This window comes from Leptonychotes weddellii, chromosome 2 (genome assembly GCF_054177405.1).
Source record: "Leptonychotes weddellii isolate Sample4059 chromosome 2, ASM5417740v2, whole genome shotgun sequence".
Lineage (NCBI taxonomy): Eukaryota > Metazoa > Chordata > Mammalia > Carnivora > Phocidae > Leptonychotes > Leptonychotes weddellii.
The window spans coordinates 31,636,111-31,655,336 of record NC_138370.1 but is presented as its reverse complement, the minus strand read 5'-3'; the positions used below and the strand labels follow the sequence as shown (position 1 = coordinate 31,655,336).

The following is a 19,226-nucleotide window of genomic DNA, read 5'->3' as shown; positions in this document are numbered from 1 at the left end:
CTACCAGCTGAATGGTGGTTCCATGCTATTGGACTCTGCTTTGCCCCAGTCGGGGATGTCTGCTTCACTGCTTTGGAAGGGTTGGGATCTCCTGGGTTAGACAAAGTGGGCCTTGTTCTCTGGCCTGTGCACCTGCTGGGCAGCTCTGGGAGCCCAGAGAGAGAGGAGGCAGGGCTCTGTTGCCTCCTGTTCACCGGCTCTACACCCAGTCACATCCTCAAAACAGGCACGCACTCCTTACATATGGGCCAGTTTCTTGTTCGGATGACCGAATATTCTAGTTTGCCTGGGACAGTCCCAGTTTATTCCTTTTGTCCTGGCATAATAATCAGTTACCTTCTTTCTGTCTCAAAAGTGTCCTAGTTTAGAAGCTCAATTATGCACTTGGTCCCCCACCCCATGCCCAGGGTGTCTCTGTGGTAATCGCCCCTGGAAACTATGAGGTAGCAAGGAATTTAACATTTTTTGGGGGGGGGATGCCTGGGTGGCTCAGTCGGGTAAGCGTCTGCCTTCAGCTCAGGTCATGATTCCAGGGTCCCAGGATCAAGCCCCGTGTTGGGCTCCCTGCTCAGCGGGGAGGCTGCTTCTCCCTCTGCCTGCCGCTCCCCCTTTCTCGTGCACGCACGTGCGTGCTCTCTCTCTGACAAATAAATAAATAAAATCTTAAAAGATTTTTTTTTTTTTGGATGGGAAATCCTGGTCAAATGCACACAGGATCAGTAGATACTTAATTTGGTGTCTCCTGGGATTTCTGTGAAAACCTGTTTCCCCTCCTGAGGCAGCAGAACCTTTAACAAGGAACAGAGAATAACCTCTGAACACTGTTGATGAGCTGAAGAGTCCTGAATGGTAGGTTTTAAACATGTCATTTGACCACATCTTTTCCTGAAATGACTGACTTCTTTTTTGGAGACCTTCCCCCCCCTGCCGCCCTCCCGATTGTAATATATGTATTTATTGCATGAAACTTGGGAAATCATGAAAAGCACATGAAGAGGGTAGACGTCGCCCATCCCCTCAGCATCCGGAGACAGCTGCTGATAACATTTTGCTGTCTTTCTCTCCCCTACATCATCGATATACACAATTTTGCAGAGTGATTTCTTTGCAGTTAACCTCATATTATAGGCATTTTCCATCCCTAAAATTACTTTGCAGTTTTCCTCATCCCAGGCTTTTTAAGAGCGGAGATTTTTTACTTAATTGCTTCACCATATCAAATTAATATCATCTTAATTATCAGTACCATTCAAGAGTTTCAATGGCACCTCTCTGTTAGTACTTCTGAGGGATAGTGTTTGGGGTGAACTTGTCCGAGAACATTCTTTGCATGGTCAAGAGAAGAAATAGGGAGACCCAGAGGACAGCGGTTGCCTGCTCAGGCCTCACGCGAGGTCTGCCTCTTCATGTGGACCTTTCCCAAGCACCATCTGTGCTGAGGCGTTGGACAATGACGACCTTGCCTCAGCCCCTTCTGGTAGAGTTAGCTTCCCCTCTGATATGATTCACATTTTGTGCCCTAGACTCCCCGGGATCAAATTCCAGCTCTGCCGTTGACCCGTTGGTGCATTACTTGAACTGTTCTGCTTCCTCATCAGCAAACGGGTTATAATGAGAGAATTTCCCTCAGAGGGTTGTTAGAGGATTCACGGAGTTAGTACGTATAAAAGCGCCTAGGCCGGTGCCTGGCTCAGGCAGGTGTTCAATGACTGTTGGCCACGGTGGTGGTTGTCAGTCCTAAGGCAGAGGTGTGTGCAACTAATTCCAGTCTCATTAGTAAGGCTGTGGACTTCAGGGCAGTGAGTTTGCTGTTTCTATCTCTTTATTCATTTGGGTATCTGATAAATGTTAGACTGAGCTCTGTGCTGTGTTAGGCACGACACTAGTCGGTGAACAGAGATGAGCGTGGTCCATGCCCGGCACGGGGAGGGGGCAGATGGGGCACACTCATGGGTAATTAGCATGCTGTGCTCAATCCTGGTTCAGACAGGGAGGGCCATGAAGGTCAAAGCTGGACCGGCCTGGGGAGGCTTCAGGGAGAAGATGGGCTGTAGCTGGGCCAGAAGGATGGGGAGAAAGAAACATGAATTTTGCCTGCAGTGCACCTTCTGCCTTTAGAGGGATCAGCTAAGAAAACAATAAAGGGATACCAGCTAAGGTGGGCCTGCCCCCAGTTCCCAGAGGCCTGGGCTCCCAGCTTCCTCAGGGATATCCCAGCCAGGGGCCCAGGGCCAGCCAAGGGGTCGGGGTCCACCCTAGGCCCCCTCTCCCAACTATCGAAGGGGCTAGCATGCAGACGTGCTGGCCACTGGGCTTGGACTGTGTCAGATTCTCTGGGGCTTTTTAAAAAAGATTCTTTTGAGTCTAGTTGATACACAATGTCATGTTCGTTTCAGGCTTATGACATAGTGATGCAGCCTCTCTATGTGTTATGCTATGTTTACAACAAGTGTAGCTACCATCTGTCCCCATACAACTATTACACTCGCATCGACTACGTTCCCTGTGCTGTGTTCTGGGTCTGTCTTTGAGTTTAGGCAACTGCACCATCAGGACTGGACTCTCGTGCCAACGTGTTCACTGTAGGCCCGGGCTACGGTCGACGGAAGCAAGGTCCCCAGGTGATGTCAGCAGGTGAGGGCAGCAGTTGCCGTCTGAAATGGAAGATCCTTTCCCTAGGATGATTAGTGTTTCTATATTGGATTTCAAGACAGAGAAAGGAAGTATGATGATTTAGAAAGATTTTTGCCAGTACTGAAATGGAAATTGAGATTAACTGGTCCAAGTGGGTCTCATGGAGAACCAGAGAAGTAAAGTGATTTACCCAAGTTTATACAAAAAGTTAGTGTTGGGAGTCCGCACTGGAAGCTGGAGGCCTCTCCACTGAAATGTGCTGCCTTTTGCTACCAAAGCCTTTGATTTCCTGACGTTGCAAGATCCACCTCTGAGGAGAGGGGCCCCAGAGACCTTGGTGATTCTGAAAATGGTGCCAGACCAGCTTGCTCAAGGTCAGCTGGGTCTCGGACGTGTCCGTGTTGAACTTGCTGACTTCAGCTGGAACTTCAGTGAGTTTGGAGGGCGTAGAGCATGTTGGGCCTCCAGGATGTTTGGACACCATCCAAGAAAGGGTCCTCAGAGTGCACCACTGTGAATAACCAAGGTTACAAATCAGAAAGCCTACCCTAGGCTTACCCTCAAATCCTTTGAACCGGTGGTTCTCAGCTGTGGTCTCCAGACCAGCAGCATCAACATCACTTGGGAACTTTTTTTTAGATTTTATTTAATTAATTAATTAATTAATTTATAGCACACGAGCTGGGGGAGGGGCAGAGGGAGAGAGAATCTCCAGTAGATTCCCCGCTGAGGGTGGCGCCCTACTCGGGCCTCCATCTCACGACCCTGAGATCATGACCTGAGCCGAAATCAAGAGTGGGCCGCTTAACCAACTGAGCCACCCAGGCACCCCTCACTTGGGAACGTTTTGTGTTCCCAAATGGGAATACAAATTCTTGGGCCCCGTCCTACTGCTACTGAATCAGCCACTGGCTCAGCAACCTGCATTTTAAATAAGTCCTCCAGGTGATTCTGATGACACAGCATTCGAGGACCTCTCTCTTAAATCTCTCTCAGAGACAGGGAGAGTTCGTGGCTTTTCAGACCCTCTCCCCACCTTCTCCCTTCCAAGAGACCATTCCACACCCCACCTTGCCATTTGGGCGAACACTGGGGGGTGAAAGGGAGAGGAATGGAGGAAACCCAGTGACCCCGCAGCAGGAAACACTGTTTGCCTTGGCAGGTTGGCCGGGACTTGGAGCCAAGATTCAATCAATCCTAATGATTGACTGCATTTAAGCAATTCTCTTCTCCTCTGCCTCCTGCTCAGGGGTGGGGGCAGGGAGCTGGTGCCTACTGGGACGATGGGCCAAAGCTCTTCTTTGTCCCACTCTGAGGCCCTTGGCCCTGCTGCCTGGGCTGCCAGTGCACACGTCTTCCCAAATAAAACCACACCAGGCAGCTCTTTGCTCTCAAAGTGGGGTTTTCATTTTGCACCATTAGCTTAAATCAGTGGGGATTTAACGCGATCCGTGAAATCAAGCAATTAGGTGGCGGGATTCGGGGTGGCTGACACGGCTACTGGTTTGCTCTGTGTGTGAATTTCTGTGAGGGTGTTGGGGCGGTAGCCTCCTCTCTCCTGCCTGACACCTCCACCCCCAACCTCCCCACGACGTCTGGGGTCCACAAAACAGGAAAACCTCAACGAAATAATTTGCCCCAAATAAGTCACTCAGGAGCATTTTCTCCATCTGCTGTTTTTGTAAATGAGAGAAAAAGAAGGCTGCTTTCAATTGATTTTTGTTCTTTGTTTTTTTGTAACGTATGTCCTGTAGTTAGTAAACACACGTAAGTATTCAGTGTGTGGTTTGTGGTCAGAGGATCGAGTCTGAGTTGTTGTGACCAAATGCAAGCTTCTTTTTTTGCTAAACGAATGAATGATGCCAAGCACCGGCTCCCGCTGGGAACAGAGAAGTCTGGTAAGCTGCCATCGCAGGGCCTCTGTCAGCAGGACTCATCTGGGCCCTGATGCCTCAAAGCCAGCCTTGCCCTGGTGCCCAGGCCCTCCACTGCAGGTCGGAAAGATGCTGTGGTTTCTCACAGCCAAACCCTGACCCAGCACTGTTACCAAATCTCATTTGCGCTGTTGGATTTGGGGATGGCTCTGGCTGCCTCAGGGTCGCCCACCCAAAGGATTTGTGAAAATGGGGCCAGGAAGTAGAAATCAGGTCCTCTTTGTCACAAGTGCTTAGCTAGGTCTTGCCATCTTGAACGGGCTTTTTCGTTTGGAGGAGGGGCGTTAGCCAAGCCTATGGGGCTGATGCATGGGGTGGCCATCTGTGGGCCTTCCTGATCCAAGGGGCTGAAACAGGTCACTTTGTAAAGAGTTTTCCAGTCTTATCCCCCTGTTCCTCAAATCATCTCTTTGGGATCTTCAGCCCTCTCTGCAGGAGAAAGTAATTGAGGACAAAAGGCAAGTTACGAGGAGTCAGGGTGTGGTGTGGTGTGTGCTCCTGGATGATTTTTCATTGCCCTGTTGTCCTCCAAATCTGCCAGGATCCCATTCATCCCCTTGCTTTCTTGCTCCATAGTTGGAAGAGCTCTGGAAGAGAGCAGAGAGCTCTGGGTAGAGAGGCAGGGAGCACAATTCTTACTGAAATCCCTTAAGAAACCCTAACACCAAGCGTCACTCGAATGAAGAGTAGAGGACCTGGAAATGTAATCTTTGTGTTTCTTTTAAGATCTCATATTTTATCATTTATTTGTAGTTTATATACATTTAAGTTACTTACTAAGCTATAAAATTTACTTAAACTTAAGGTTTTTGAGTCAAAATAAATGCAGTTTAAAAAGTCATAGTGTTAAAAGGTTTCTAACAAAAAACTGCAGTCCTCCATGTGATGCCTTCCCACCACTAATTCCCACAGCTCACAGGTAATATTTTCTAACTAAGTAGCTACTTCTTTTGATATTTAGCAAAATGGAGTCAATAAATAACATTACTTTTTAAAAAATATTTTATTTATTTGAGAGAGAGAGCATGAGCTGGGGGGAGAGGCAGAGGGAGAAGGAGAAGCAAACTCCCCGCTGAGCAAGGAGCTGGATGCGGGACTCGATCCCAGGAGCCTGGGATCATGACCTGAGCTGAAGGCAGAGGCTTAACTGACTGAGCCACCCAGGTTCCCCAAATAAACATTAATTTTTAATTTTAATTTTTAGTAATTACTGATATTGTATTATTGAAGATAAAAATTTATCTGTCTTATGTGTCCACTTGTCCCCATTCTTTACAATATAATTATATTACTCTTCTGGTGAAATGATTACTCAGTGTTTAATTTATTACAATGAATAAATGTGATTTGCAGCTGAGCCATGTAGTGTACTGCATTTGTATTTCCTCTCTTGTATACCTTTTTGTTTTCCTTTGAGATAGCAGTTGTCTCATTCTCTGTTCCCAGTTCCTTATGTTTATAATAGGAAATCAGCCCGGAACTTTTCTGCAGGTATACAGCAGGTAATCTGTCCCAGCCCTCTTTCCTCTGGTTTCAGGACTGACTGAGCTTTAGGCCTGCCCCATGGTTGTTCTGGAAAAATCATTTTAAGACTTCCGTTGCTTCTGTCATATGTTAGATCTTTGGTTTCCTGAATCCCGTGACTTGTTTTGCACTTTTGTAGAGCACATCATGGAGTAGTTTCCTAAGAAAAGGCATATGGAGGAGAACTTTTTTCTAACCATTGGACTTCTGAAGATGTCTTTATCCTACACTCAGACACTGACTGATAGCTTGGCTCAGGGTTGAATTTGGGAATTTTAAAGGCGTTGACCCATTATCCTCCAGCTTCTAGTGTTGCTGTTGATAAATCCAATGCCGTTCTGCTTGCCTGATCCTCTGTACTACATGTATAATCTCTTTTTCTCTAGAGGACTTTAAAAGTTCTCTTTATGTTGGTGTTTCTAAATGTCATGATTGGTTGAGCGCAGTACTGTTGAATCCAAGAATTCATGCTTATTTCTGGAAATTTTCTTGTATGATTTCTTTGGTATTTCTCCCATCCACTTTCTTGGTTCTCTCTTGTTCAGATGTGGAGGCTCCTGGCTGACCCCGTGCGGCTTCCTTCGGTCTCCCATTTCCCATTTCTTTGTCATTTGGTTCAGCTTCCCAGGAAACTGTTTCAACCTTATCTTAAAGCACTTGTCTAGCATTCTTACATTTTAAATATCCAAATACTCTTTTTGTTCTCCCAACATTTCTTCTAATAGCTTTTCATTCTGGTTTTATGAATACAACGTCTTCTCTAATATTATCTTTGTAAAAAGTTTTCTTGTGTTCCCCACGTGGTCTCTGTTATCTCTGAATTCTTTTTTTGCCTGTTTGTTTTTTATGTTTTGGTCTCTGTGGTTCACACTTCGAGGCTTTGTTTAAATGCTTGCTGACCCTTGGCTGGCCATTCGAGTTGAAGAGTGAAGGACTAAGTTGGAAGCTCTGTGTGTGAATGCATGGCCTGTAACTTGTTAGGGCCTTGGTGTAGAGTTTTGCTGGTGGGGGAGCTGTAGGTCTTCTCTTTAGGGCTACTAGTTTCTTTAGATAGAAACTCATCACTCCTCTCTGGGGGATATAAATGCAGTGTTCTAAGACTTGCGGGACTCACTATTTAGTGTGCAGACTGTCACTTAATCCTGTGGAGGGAGTCCAGCCCATCACCACCCTACCTTTTTTTTGCAGTCTGGTGCTCCTAAGCCCAGAGTCTGTCTGGTTCAAACCTTCTACAAAGGATAAACCTCTTGGCTGTTGCTGGAGTTGGTGAGGGGCTCTTACCGAATTTATGGCCCAGGGCTGGTGGATCTGAGTGTCTTTCTACAGACTTTTAGCCAATTCTTATATTCAATACAACCTCTGTAATGGAGTTCAGAAGTACCCAGTGGCCCCCATTCATGACCATTTATGGGTCCTGCAGTGTGGATGGATTGGCTTGTTTCTTGCAGGCATCCCTATCCATAAGCCATTTGGTTTCAGTTTTTCTTCTCCCTGTCAAGCCAGGGTTCACCATCCATTTGCTTTCTATTATTCTGCATGCTGATATGTTCTTGTTTTCTTGCATGTGTTTATAACTTTGTTTTTTTACTATGATTTTAAACTGACTGCAGAATGGAGTGGAAATGATTGTGTGCACTCAGTCTAATGTGTTTGGCTAGAAGTAGCCAGTGGTAACTCTTCACAAACATTCCAGAAGCTTGATGGTTGCCAGTATGGCATACCTTTTCTTTTCACTTCCCAGTGGTTTTTAGCTCCCCACAATTCACCCTCAGCCCTCCCACAGGCCATCAGTGACCCCCAAATCACCAAGTTGAATGATCTCGTCTCACACTCATGCTTCAACTCTGCAGCATTTGGGATGGAGGAGCATTTCCTCTATTTGAAATGCCCTCCCTCTGCGCTTTCTGAGACACTTGGCTGCCTGGTTTTCCATCTGTGCCTCTGATGACTTTCACAATAACCCTTCCTCTCTCCCCAGTGATGATGCTCCCTGAGGGCCCTCATTCTCTCTTTTCTCTGTACTTGACTCTTCACTGTCATCAGCCGAGTCACAAATCTGATCACTAACTTAGCTTTCCCACCTTTCGCATTGGATCCTTCTTGCACTCCGGCTGAGCAATTCCACATTATTGGTTGTATGAATGGCCAGCTCTTGGCCAAGGGTTGCCATACATCCAAGCATCCTGTCTAGGTAATTGGACGCATGGTGGCACCATTAGTATAAGAGGGTCAGGAGGAAGAGATGGTTTTGAGGAGAGTGTGGGTTTGAATTGGGTGTAATGAGTTTCCTGTTCTCATTTTAGCCTCAGAACTATGGCCAAGCCCCATGGGGAGGCTACCAAGGAAGTATCGTTTCTGAGCAAAAAATGTGGTTTCAGGTGACTAAAAGTGGAATGAAATTTTAAGGGTCTACCTGAAGATAAGGGGTTATTTATTTTAAGATTGACAAGAGATACCCAGACAACCCCTCGTCGCAACCTTAACTTGGGCTTTCAAAGTTTCTGGGTCTCTGAACTCTTGCTGGCAGTGACCAGCAAGGTGAGAGGTGGAAGTAATATTCTACGCTCAGAAGATGTTAGGCTGTTGCTAAAAAAAAACTGAAGTGTTTTGTTTGTTTGTTTTGTTTTAGTTCAGGGTCCAGGTGTTCCAGGTAGCCAAGATCAAGGGCCCAAGGTACTTGTAGCATTTTGCCCCAGGGTGAGAAGGGCATGTGAAGACGGAGAAGCCTGAGCACAGGGTGGAGGATAGTGCCAGAGAGGAGATCTGTTGGCTCCCCAGTATTGCCCAGCATGGGCCCTCTGGATGGTAGTGCTGCCCGGGCCGGAAGGCAGGCAGCACTCTACACTTTACAGATGGAAGACTGAGACTTAGGGAGCTCAAAACCAGATTTTGTGGTCACACAGTTAGAACCCAGGACCCAGGACTCTATCCAGTGCCCCAGCTGTTGCCCCAGCTGCCGCCTCCTGCGGCTCCTCCTGCCTGCCCACGCCGCCATTTGCATTGCAAACTGTGAACACAGTCTATGGGCAGATCTCTGGGGTCCAGGCTCTGTCTGCATGGTGGAGGCCTGGTAGGGGAAGAGGAAGTGGTGATCAGTTCCAGGCTGCTCCTGGGCCAGCACCCACCCCTGTCCCAGAAGCCCCTGGATATTGTATGGTGGGGGGCTGTACACATATCCACAAGGCACAGAGAAATCAACCTTGGACGGCTAATCGCCTATCCAAACATTGTTGGTAATCTGCATCCCTAAAATAAACCCTTAAAAGATGGAAAGATGTTAGTAATTTCTGGCCATATGTGCCTCCTTCCTTACTCTCCCCACCTCAAAAAAGAAACTGAGCCAAATGGCAAGAAATAAAGAGCCTAATGCATAACACATTTCCATCATTTGATTTCCCCTCTCCCCTCGCTGTCCCCCCACCTATGTAAACTAAATTCCTTTACACGGTCATGGCAAAGGAACATTAATTTTTGATTTGAGTTGTGATTAAAAGCAACACAATCAAAAGAGTGAAATAGTTTCCACTGAAGCAATATCATTTTAAACCCAGTCATGGTGTAGTAGGAAAGAGTGTGGTCTTTGGGGTTAAGTGTGGGTTTTAATTCTGAATCTATCTCTTACATACTGTGGCTTTGGGTTGTCATTACTTAACCTGAGTCCTTCTCCTTGATTTTAATAAATACTAACGGTGCCTTCTTAACATGATTACTCTGAGCATTAAATCCGGAGCCGCGCACAGAGCAGCCTATCCTGTGCTCATCTGTAGAGTCTGGCACTCGAAAACTGATGGCTCACTAATCTGCAGAAAAGAGGGTGCCCACGTGGTGTCTGGGGGGTGCAGTTGGTTAAGTGTCTGACTCTTGGTTTTGGCTCAGGTCTTGATCTCAGGGTCGTGAGATAGAGCCCGGTGTTGGGCTTGTGCTCAGTGTGGAGTCTCCTTATGACCCTCTTTCCCTTTGCCCCTCTGCTCCCGTGCTCTCTCTCTCTCGTAAATAAATAAATATATTAAAAAAAGAGGGGGCCCACATTGTCAGTTGGGGCACGCACTCATCTCACCTGGTGATGTAATTGATTGTTTCTATAGCAAGGCTTGGTTTTCAGCCTTCGACTTTGGGAGCTACCTTGGGATTCATCTAACAATGTGGGGCACCTTTATTTAGAGGGTCTTGTGAAAGGAGTAGAATTGTTCTCACTCCTGCAGTATTCCTTCCTGCCTTTCTCTGATACGTGGTTTCTCCCAGTCCTGTCTTCGTTTTGCGGAGGGGAGGCAGAGGTGGAGACTTGACTTTGCTTAGGCCCGGGCAGTGAGTCTCCTCATGCTGGTCCCTTACTCAACCCCACTGAGAACTCTTCTCATTCAGTGAGCCACAGACCAGAACAGTTGAAGTCTTTTCCCAAGTGAACCACCAGGCACCACATTTGTAAGCCCACAAGGGAAGCTAAACCAAGTGTCGGCCTGTGGAGGCACGTCTGGGGTGAAGCCCTGGACAGATGGTTTCTGTTGCTCTCTGTTTGCCACACTCCTGCCTGCTGGTCCCCACTACCCTCTGTCCAGAGTGGGGATGGGAATCAAGCATAATCAGAAGCACTGGGCAGTGGCTGGTTTGGGTGGGGGAGAGCTTAAAGAAAGGAACTCTTTGGGAAGCTGTACTCAACTCACTCCCATGTGTGCTGGGAAGCCTGGACCAGCCTGAAAGGTCAAGGTTAATCCTCCACGAGAGCCTTCTGCTGCTTAGTGCCCAGTTCCTGAACTTTCTGCTGCCCTTGGGAGGGAGGCATTTCTTAAGGGATCCCAGGCCTAGGGTATTATATGAGATTAAATAGACTGCAAAATCTGGAACTCTTTTTGTAAGAAAAAGAAAGCAGTGGGAGCGTTTAATTTACTGACTTTGACACATTCATTAAAGGTTTGTTTCCAGGATGTTCCCCCCTCCTTCTTATTCTCGGGTTAGCCAAGGGTGTGTTTTCTAATCAACTAAATACTAAATAATAAAGCCTTTGCAAATGCAGTTTTCCCTTTGCCAGAGCAGGCTCTTTCAAGCAGGAGAAACTCTTCTACCATTTCGTAAATGAAGTCATTTTGAAATGTGGGTGAAACCAGGAAGTGAGTCTGAGCTCCTCCCCCTTATTTTCTTGATCCTTGTAGCCGGTCCTCTAAATATGAGGTTCATTATATAGAATTTTGAAGCCATAGAGTCAGCATGGACTGCACAGTGATTCAAAGTGCACATTTAAGACATGGGTTTAAGTTGAGGATTAGTGACTCTGGCCAAGTAAACTTAACCCCCTATGCCACAGCTTTATCATCTATTAAATGGGAAAAATAATTATACCTTCCTCATGGAGTTGTTAGATTTAATTGAGGAAATTCATGGAAAATACTTAGCACACTTCCTGACATGCCATATGCTCTCCTAATTGTTAGCTAGTGCTATTCTGTTCAGATTCAAGCCTTTCCTCATGGAGTGTGGGTGGGAGCTTTGAGTTATTAAAAAGAGGGGGGCTTGCTAATTTTGAATTTAGAAGAATTCAGAGGATGCACAGATTATCTGGTGACTAGCATCTGGAGAATGATTTTCCTCTTCTTTGGAACTATCTGGGCTGGCCAGCCTGAGAGGGATGTTGATTGTCACAGTGATGCTGTATTTTTAGTGCTTTTGCATCTTATAGAAAGCCTCCACGTGAATTTAGTTATCTTCACCGACAGACCTTGTGTAGCCATCACTACATTTCCTGCCCATACGTTCACATTAAAATAATGTTAACTCAGGGTCTGTAGAGACAAAGAAAAGGGAAGCCCGGCTTGGTGGATGGGCTGTTTCTCTCCCTACAAAGAGCTGTGCCCACGTCCCGTGTTAGACTCCAGGAGGTCCTCACTTGGATTTCTCTGTCAAAAACTCAAAGCAGAGTTTGATCCTGTGTGAGTCTACCCAGTGGAAAGAATATTTGTGGCACCCATCAGTGGTTGCTTTGTGGTTGACAGAACATCAGCAGTACCTGCTGTCAAAACTCCCTACAGGTGCAGTGGTGGGGATTGTGATTTCTCCAGTGCAGAAGTTGGACGCTGATTTTTGATGCACTCAAGCATGACCATTTGATGCACTGTTTAAATTTCCCCATTGCTGCATGTGCACACATAGGGTTTGTTGGTCTGGTTTACAGAACCCAACTTTCAAGGAATTTTAGGTCCTTTGGATGTTAAAAATCTAAACCAATGGATTTCTCTTTAAAAAAAAAAAACAAAGCAAACTTGGGGTGAGTTTTTTCTTTGAATCCTGAGGCCTATAGTGTTAGAGTATATGGATTATATTCAAGTATATGATCCCCGTCTCTTAAAGCATTGTATGTATGATATTTTGAGTCACTGAATTTTAAAAAAAGAAATATGATTTGGTTCTTTTTTTTAAAAAAAAGATTTTATTTATTTATTTGAGAGAGAGAGAGAGAGGGAGAGCATGGAGGGAGAAGCAGACTCCCCGCTGAGCAGAGAGCCCGACTCGGGGTTCAATCCCAGGACCCTGAGACCATGACCTGAGCCGAAGGCAGATGCTTAACTGAGTTACCCAGGTGCCCCTATGATTTGGTTCTGAAAATGTATTCGAGACTCTCACGGCATACCAGGGCAACTACTGAGTTACCATTAGACACCATGGAACTAGGGGGCAAAATCAGAACATAGAGATGAACTAAGACCTTGGTGTTCATCTGTAAAACTGCTTCTTTCTTTGACTTGCCAGTTGCCTTTCATTTCAGCCTCCTCTTGAGCGCTAAGTTTGGGTTATTGTTTTAGATGGAAAACTGTGTTCTAAAATCCTTTTTCTTCCTCCTTCTCTCCTCTTCCCCTCTCTGCCTGCACCATCTCTAGCGCTGAGGATGAAAATCAAAGAAGTGAAAAAAGAAAATGGTGACAAAAAGATTGTCCCCAAGAAGAAGAAACCCCTGAAGTTGGGACCCATCAAGAAGAAGGAACTGAAGAAGCTGGTCCTGTACCTGAAGAACGGGGCCGACTGCCCATGTCACCAGCTGGACAACCTCAGCCACCATTTCCTCATCATGGGCCGGAAAGTGAAGAGCCAGTACTTGCTGACGGCTATCCACAAGTGGGACAAGAAAAACAAGGAATTCAAAAACTTCATGAAGAAAATGAAAAATCATGAATGTCCCACTTTTCAGTCAGTCTTTAAGTGATTCGCCCTGGGTGGGTTGGGGAGGGACCCGGGGGTTGGGGTGAGGGGTGGGGCTGAGCAGACAACCCTGGAAGCCGGGGGTTCACACTCAGTGCTCCTTCGGTTGGTAGAGAACATTGTAATCCAGTTGGCTTTGCTCTGGCTGCATCCCCACGCCTTCCCCTCCATAGTCACGCTCCAGACCCAGTACTGCCAGTATTTAAAGCCGCATGCCCCGGTAAGGAAAACCATTTAGATTAGGAAGTCTTTTAGGATCTACAGCGTGGAACAGCACATCACTGAGTCAAAGCAGATGCAAACCATTTCAACCAGAGACAGCCGCTAAAAAAGAAAATTTTGCCAGTAAACAAAGAAACAAAAAACAAAACCAAAAACGAGATTGGACAAAAAGTGAAAGACAGCAGCAAAAATTCAGTTCTGCAACTTTCTTTGTGTTGTTACAAGTTTCTTATGGATCTATCAGCTAATCTAAGCCTTTGGAACTAGAACGTTCCAGCTATTGGTAAGATGGGTTGCTTTCAGTTCCAGAGTTGCTTCTCTTTCTGTCTGCCTTAGAAACACACCACCACACTTAAAACTTGAGATCAATTCCAGAAAGTCAGCGCAGGGGGAAAAAGCACAAGGACAGTATGTAATAGTGAAAACATAGGGAGGTCATGCCTACTCTGCTTTTCCATGTGATTATCTTTTGACATGAATCAGCTAGTCTCAGATGCCGTGTAAATGGCAGTTAACATCGGCCTCCGGGCGTGATCTCACCGCCGCACGTGTGAAGGGCCGCACGTGCCTGCCTTTGTGTGAGAAAAAGGAAACACCGTGGGCACCAAACCCATGACATGAGAGAGACCATGATTTTCACACGGAGAAGGCAATGGTTAGTGGTTTTCAAAAAAAGTAGTTAAAGAAAAAAACAAAGAAAAAAACATTAGGAACAGCCCTGCAAATTGCTAGTCAGTGTGAATTGTAATTGGGTGAAGAGCTTAGTGTTCTAATTTCATCTGTCTGCTCATTTCACTTTTGTGTTTTTTTTTTTTTTTGAGAACAACAACAAAACCCTATTTACTTTTCTATTTTTTTTTTTTTAAATCTACATTGACATTTGAAAGGGGTACTGGGCTGAGGGTCTTTTGGTGCATTTGAGGCTACTTTCCAGGGGGCAGCTCTCTCACTGGGCATTTGGGGTGTGAGGTGGATTTGCCGGATATCGTAACCATGTGGCCCCCTTTTCTGAGGTGTTCTGGATTGCCCTGGCCCCAACCCAGTGCCAGTCAAAACTCCCAGTGCTCCCCGTGCTTTCCTTCCCTGCGAAGAAGTGGATTCCTTTCAACCTGATTGCCTGTCGATCAAAGAAATTCAGAACAATCAGCCTGCTGTCCTCTGCACTTAAAAACAATTTTTTTTTCTTTCAAATTTCTGCAGAGGGAAAGTTAAGCCCAAAGTGTCCCCATCCAAGGAGTGAGTTTCAAAGGCAACACATCTCTGCAAGTTTTCTTGAGTGCCCTAAGATGCTTCTTAAAACCCTTGCGTTTGATAGGCGATGTATATAAATTCATTCACATAAGCAACTTTACTCCTCTTGTTCAGTGTATAGGAAGTCACTCTAAGCAATTAATGTTAATTTGCTCCTCAAGCCCTATTCTTCATTCTCTGTAACACCTGAAGGTGGTGAGAGGTAGTGGTTGTCCCTCTGGGCAAATGTTTATACCAATCCGGAAGCTGCAGTGATGCTGGGAGGTGACACCCTCGAGGCCCCTGGACTGACACAGAAACAGCGGAAGATTCTGTTAACTCCTGAAGACTCCAGTCTGCAAATCAGCATGCCAACTTCATTACCTACCTGAGGGTTATCCTGATATAATTAACCTCTCACAATTAGTGATCCTATTACTTTAACACGTTTTGTTTTTGGTTCTCTCTGACCTTTAATCATAAAGTGTTGGGGATCTTAAGTGATTTGCCTGTAATTTTGGATGATTTTTTTAAAAAAATGTGTATATATATTAGTTAATTAGAAATATTCTACTTCCCTATTGTTAACTGAAATTCCGAATGATTTCATGAAGGCATGGATCTGGGCCTTCGTTTGCGTTGCTTGGGTTGATGAACTCAAGAGTTCAGTGCTCATGTGTATCTGCTCATTTTGACAGAGAGCATGATGCAACAGGCATCTGTCCAAAGCAGGGCCTTAGGAAGGGGTTTGTGTGGGGGTATTCACAGTTACTGCAGAGAGACTGCGGAAGAATGGGTGGCTGTGTTGCGCAACTCTCTAAGTGGGAATTCTCAGGTAGGAAGAGACATCTGCAGCACGAGTTCACAGTAAATGGGAAGTGTGAATTGCAGCTGCCGGTTTTACCCCAACCAGACAGTCCCAGGACCTGTGAGCTTCACGCGGATTTGAGAGACACACTATCTTTGTCTATAACACATCGGCAATTTGAGGGCACAAAAGAGAGGCTATGGGCCCAAAGCTGCATTTTTATCACAAACCTTTGTTTTTCTCAACAAAGGGTACGACAAAACCAATGTGTAGACTATCGGCTTGGTCATCTGTTTCCAAAAGTGGAGGTCTGGTAATTTGGTAATTTGGTCTAGCTAGTTCAAAGGTCGTATTTGTAAAGGTTAAAAATCATTCTGGGTGGAATCCTGCGAAGTCATTGGCAGAACTCAGCTCAATCTTTGAAGATTGCTAGCTCTCTTAGTGAGATGAGAATCCCAAGAACACTTTACTTTTAGACTATCCTGTGTAACACTTGGCTCTTCTGCTGGTGCCTTAGCAATGAGGGCTCCTGAAGGCAGAATCTGGTCACAGCTCCAGTTTTCATTTGGATCTGTAAATTACAGAAACCCCAGTGCCCAAAGCTACAAAATGTGTGTTTCTCATCAGACTCCCAAATAACTAGTTGCTCTGTTGGAACTCCGCAGTTGTGGGCTCGGGCCATCTGTTTCTGAAGCACACCTTGGGTGACCCCTAGAGAATAGCTTTGCGGCCATTCTGATCTGTCACCAGCAGATACATAGGGCGTGGGTGAAATTCCTGTTTCCTCTAGTCCCCTCACGTAGCACTCCTCTTTTAGAGTCTAAATCTTTTACAAAAGCTTTGAATACTGTGAAAATGTTTTACATTCCATTTCATTTGTGTTGTTGTTTTAACTGCATTTTACCAGATGTTTTGATGTTATCACTTATGTTAATAGTAATTTTCCCATATGTGTTCATTTTACTTTCATGCTTTTCCTGCCATGTATCAATATTCACTTGACTAAAATCACTCAGTTAATCAATGATAATGTGAGTTGTGCCTTCCCCCCACCCCCAATGATAGACCACTCACCGTCTACATGCCCTGCTTGAGTTTCTTCAGTGATGTTTTCTGGCCTTAGCTTTACAGCTTTGCAATGGTAACTGGGCGTGGGTGGGCTGGGGGTGCCCCTGGGAGGCACCACCGACTCTCCTCACCTCCATCCCACGTTGACCATCTGCTCCCGTGAATAACTTCCAGAAGTGTTTCTCCCGGCTGTGTGTGTTTCAGACCAGAAAGAAGGTTACATACTTGTTCTACAAAGAATGTATTTTTCAACACTGCCTTTCTTTTCCATGTTTTGGGTTTCAGATGCTCTCTCCTCTTCAGCCAATTCCGTGTTAAAATTACCAACTAAAATTTGAAAACTCTCTGGGACCTGGATTCTTAGACCTCCATGAGATCTTAGAGGAGACCACATCCACCTGTTTCATTAAAAGATGGAGAAGCTGAGATGGGGGATGCCTGGGGTTTCACAGGGAGCTTGGGGTTCCCAGGTCAATGATGTCACTGGAGCAGGAACCCAGGACTACTAGGGGCTAGACATGTGGGAACAACATCTGAGTGACTGCCGAGCTTCTCTTTGGACCCCGAGGGTGGCACTTGCTGAGCCCAAGCCATTTCATATTAGGTGATATGCCTTTTGCCCAAGGAATTCCTCAGTGTGACTTTTAATTCTGCAAGCACTTATAGTGACAACTTCATTTGATGTCATTCTCTGATTAACAAGGCACCTCCAAGCCTAAGACAACTGGCAGTTTTACCCAGAAGTGAGTAAATACTCCTGGGTCACCGAAAAATGGAAGCACAGAGACACCATTTCTCAGGCATGGTGTGAGGACTTGGGAAAATTCCATGAAAGCTGTGCCCTAGTATCTAAAGATTTTCCCATGCTAATGTACATGACTGGTGAGCTAGTGATATGCTCGCTAGCCAAGTCAAGGCAGATGTCGGCATTATTTTCCTTTTTATTCCCCCATGGTTAATGAAAAAGAAAAATGTCTTTTAGCTTGGGTGTGGATGTCTTTGTCATCTTTGGCTGAAGCCCTGTCACTGCGACCCATAATTTCCCATTGCTGTTTTGAATTTTTCTTTTTAACAAATCAGCAAAAAGATAATGAAGTATGTACAAAGGCATCTTGGCTTCTGCTGCTGGAGTCATACTGGAGTTTGGGGACAAGGGTTATGACTGCTTACACCTTGTGCCTTAGAGATGCGGGGAGCACGAAGATCAGCAGCCTTGCTTTCAAGCTCATTAGCTTCCGCACTTCTTCAGGGAATTATACAGGTGCTCTCCTACTCGGGCAGAAAGAGATGAAGGGTCACACTGTTATCCAAGTTAGGTGGGTCTTACTTCTTTTTTTTTTTTTTTTTTTAAAGATTTTATTTATTTATTTGACAGAGAGAGAGACAACGAGAGAGGGAACAGAAGCAGGGGGAATGGGAGAGGGAGAAGCAGGCTTCCCGCTGAGCAGGGAGCCCGATGCGGGGCTCGATCCCACCCCAGAATCATGACCTGAGCCAAAGGCAGACGCTTAATGACTAAGCCACCCAGGCGCCCCTAGGTGGGTCTTACTTCTAAGGCCATCTCCCCACAATGGGTCCAGAAGTGTCAGCAATTCACTTTTGCTCCTGAGGAAGAGAAATCTGTACCCATCACCCAATAATGATCAAAGGAAACGGAATCACTCTTAAATTTTAGCATAGATCCCCAGAACTATCCAAGAAATGCGAGTATGGGTTCATTTCATTATTTCCCCAGGAATCCAGCCCATTCCAAGCCCCTAATATTTATCCATACCCTTCAGAGAGAAAATAATCAGAAGGAAGTTTCCAACGTCTTCCCCGGTGTAAGGGAAAGTTAAGGTAACACACCTTCAGTGACAGATAAACCTCAAAATTTCATTGAAAAATACTTAAATTTTTTTTAGCATAAATCATCAAGGGAGAGCTTGCTAACAAGCAGTTTCTGACTTCCACCTGTAAATTCGGATTCAAAAGGTTTGCCATGGGGATTTGAACTTTGAATAGTGCTCTAGGTTTCTCATATGCCAGCAGTCTGTTGGATCTTACCTTGTAAAACATTTTTGTAGGACATAAGTGGCCTGAGAATGACAGGCAGGCTATTATTTTGGTATCCCCTTAGCCCTACCTATATATTCCATATTACTGCAGCCCTTTCTAAAGTTCTGAGTTATTCTTGCTAGGTATGAGTCAATAAAAGAGGAGTGTAGAGATGCGAGGGCAGGAATGAGCCTCTCTCCTTTAGCTAGGGACATTAGGCTTCCCAAGTAGTGCTTCTCAGACTTTGATATGCACACCAGCCACTGGAGACCGAAAATACAGATTCTGATGGGGTAAGGGGGTGGCTCCTGGTTGTAGGGAGAGGCCCACAACAGGTCTGCTGAGCACACTTTGAGGATGAGGCTGGAAGGGGCAAGTGAGAAGGGCTGCGGGGTTCAACAGTGTCTTTGCTCCCGGTTGTAATAATGCCACGTCTGGGATCCCTATGTAGAGCCCATCTCCTCGGGACTCAGTATTAACAGTGCTCTGGGTTGGAAAGAAAATCAGTCTATGGGGGAGCCACAGTTATAAACCCAAAGCTGGGGGCTAACCCTCTCAACCCTCCACTCATTCGATTTCACTTT

General features: G+C 45.6%; 1 protein-coding gene across 1 annotated transcript in view; it reads left to right on the top strand.

Annotated features, from left to right (window-relative positions):
- The window catches only part of SFRP1 (secreted frizzled related protein 1), a 45,790-nt gene extending 28,204 nt beyond the window's left edge, over positions 1–17,586 (top strand). Inside the window, exon 3 of the mRNA XM_006746585.3 lies at positions 12,959–17,586. Coding sequence (XP_006746648.3) covers positions 12,959–13,281 — 323 coding nt within the window. The 3' untranslated portion in view covers positions 13,282–17,586. The remainder of the gene's footprint in view (positions 1–12,958) is intronic.
- The last annotated feature ends 1,640 nt before the right edge of the window (positions 17,587–19,226 follow it).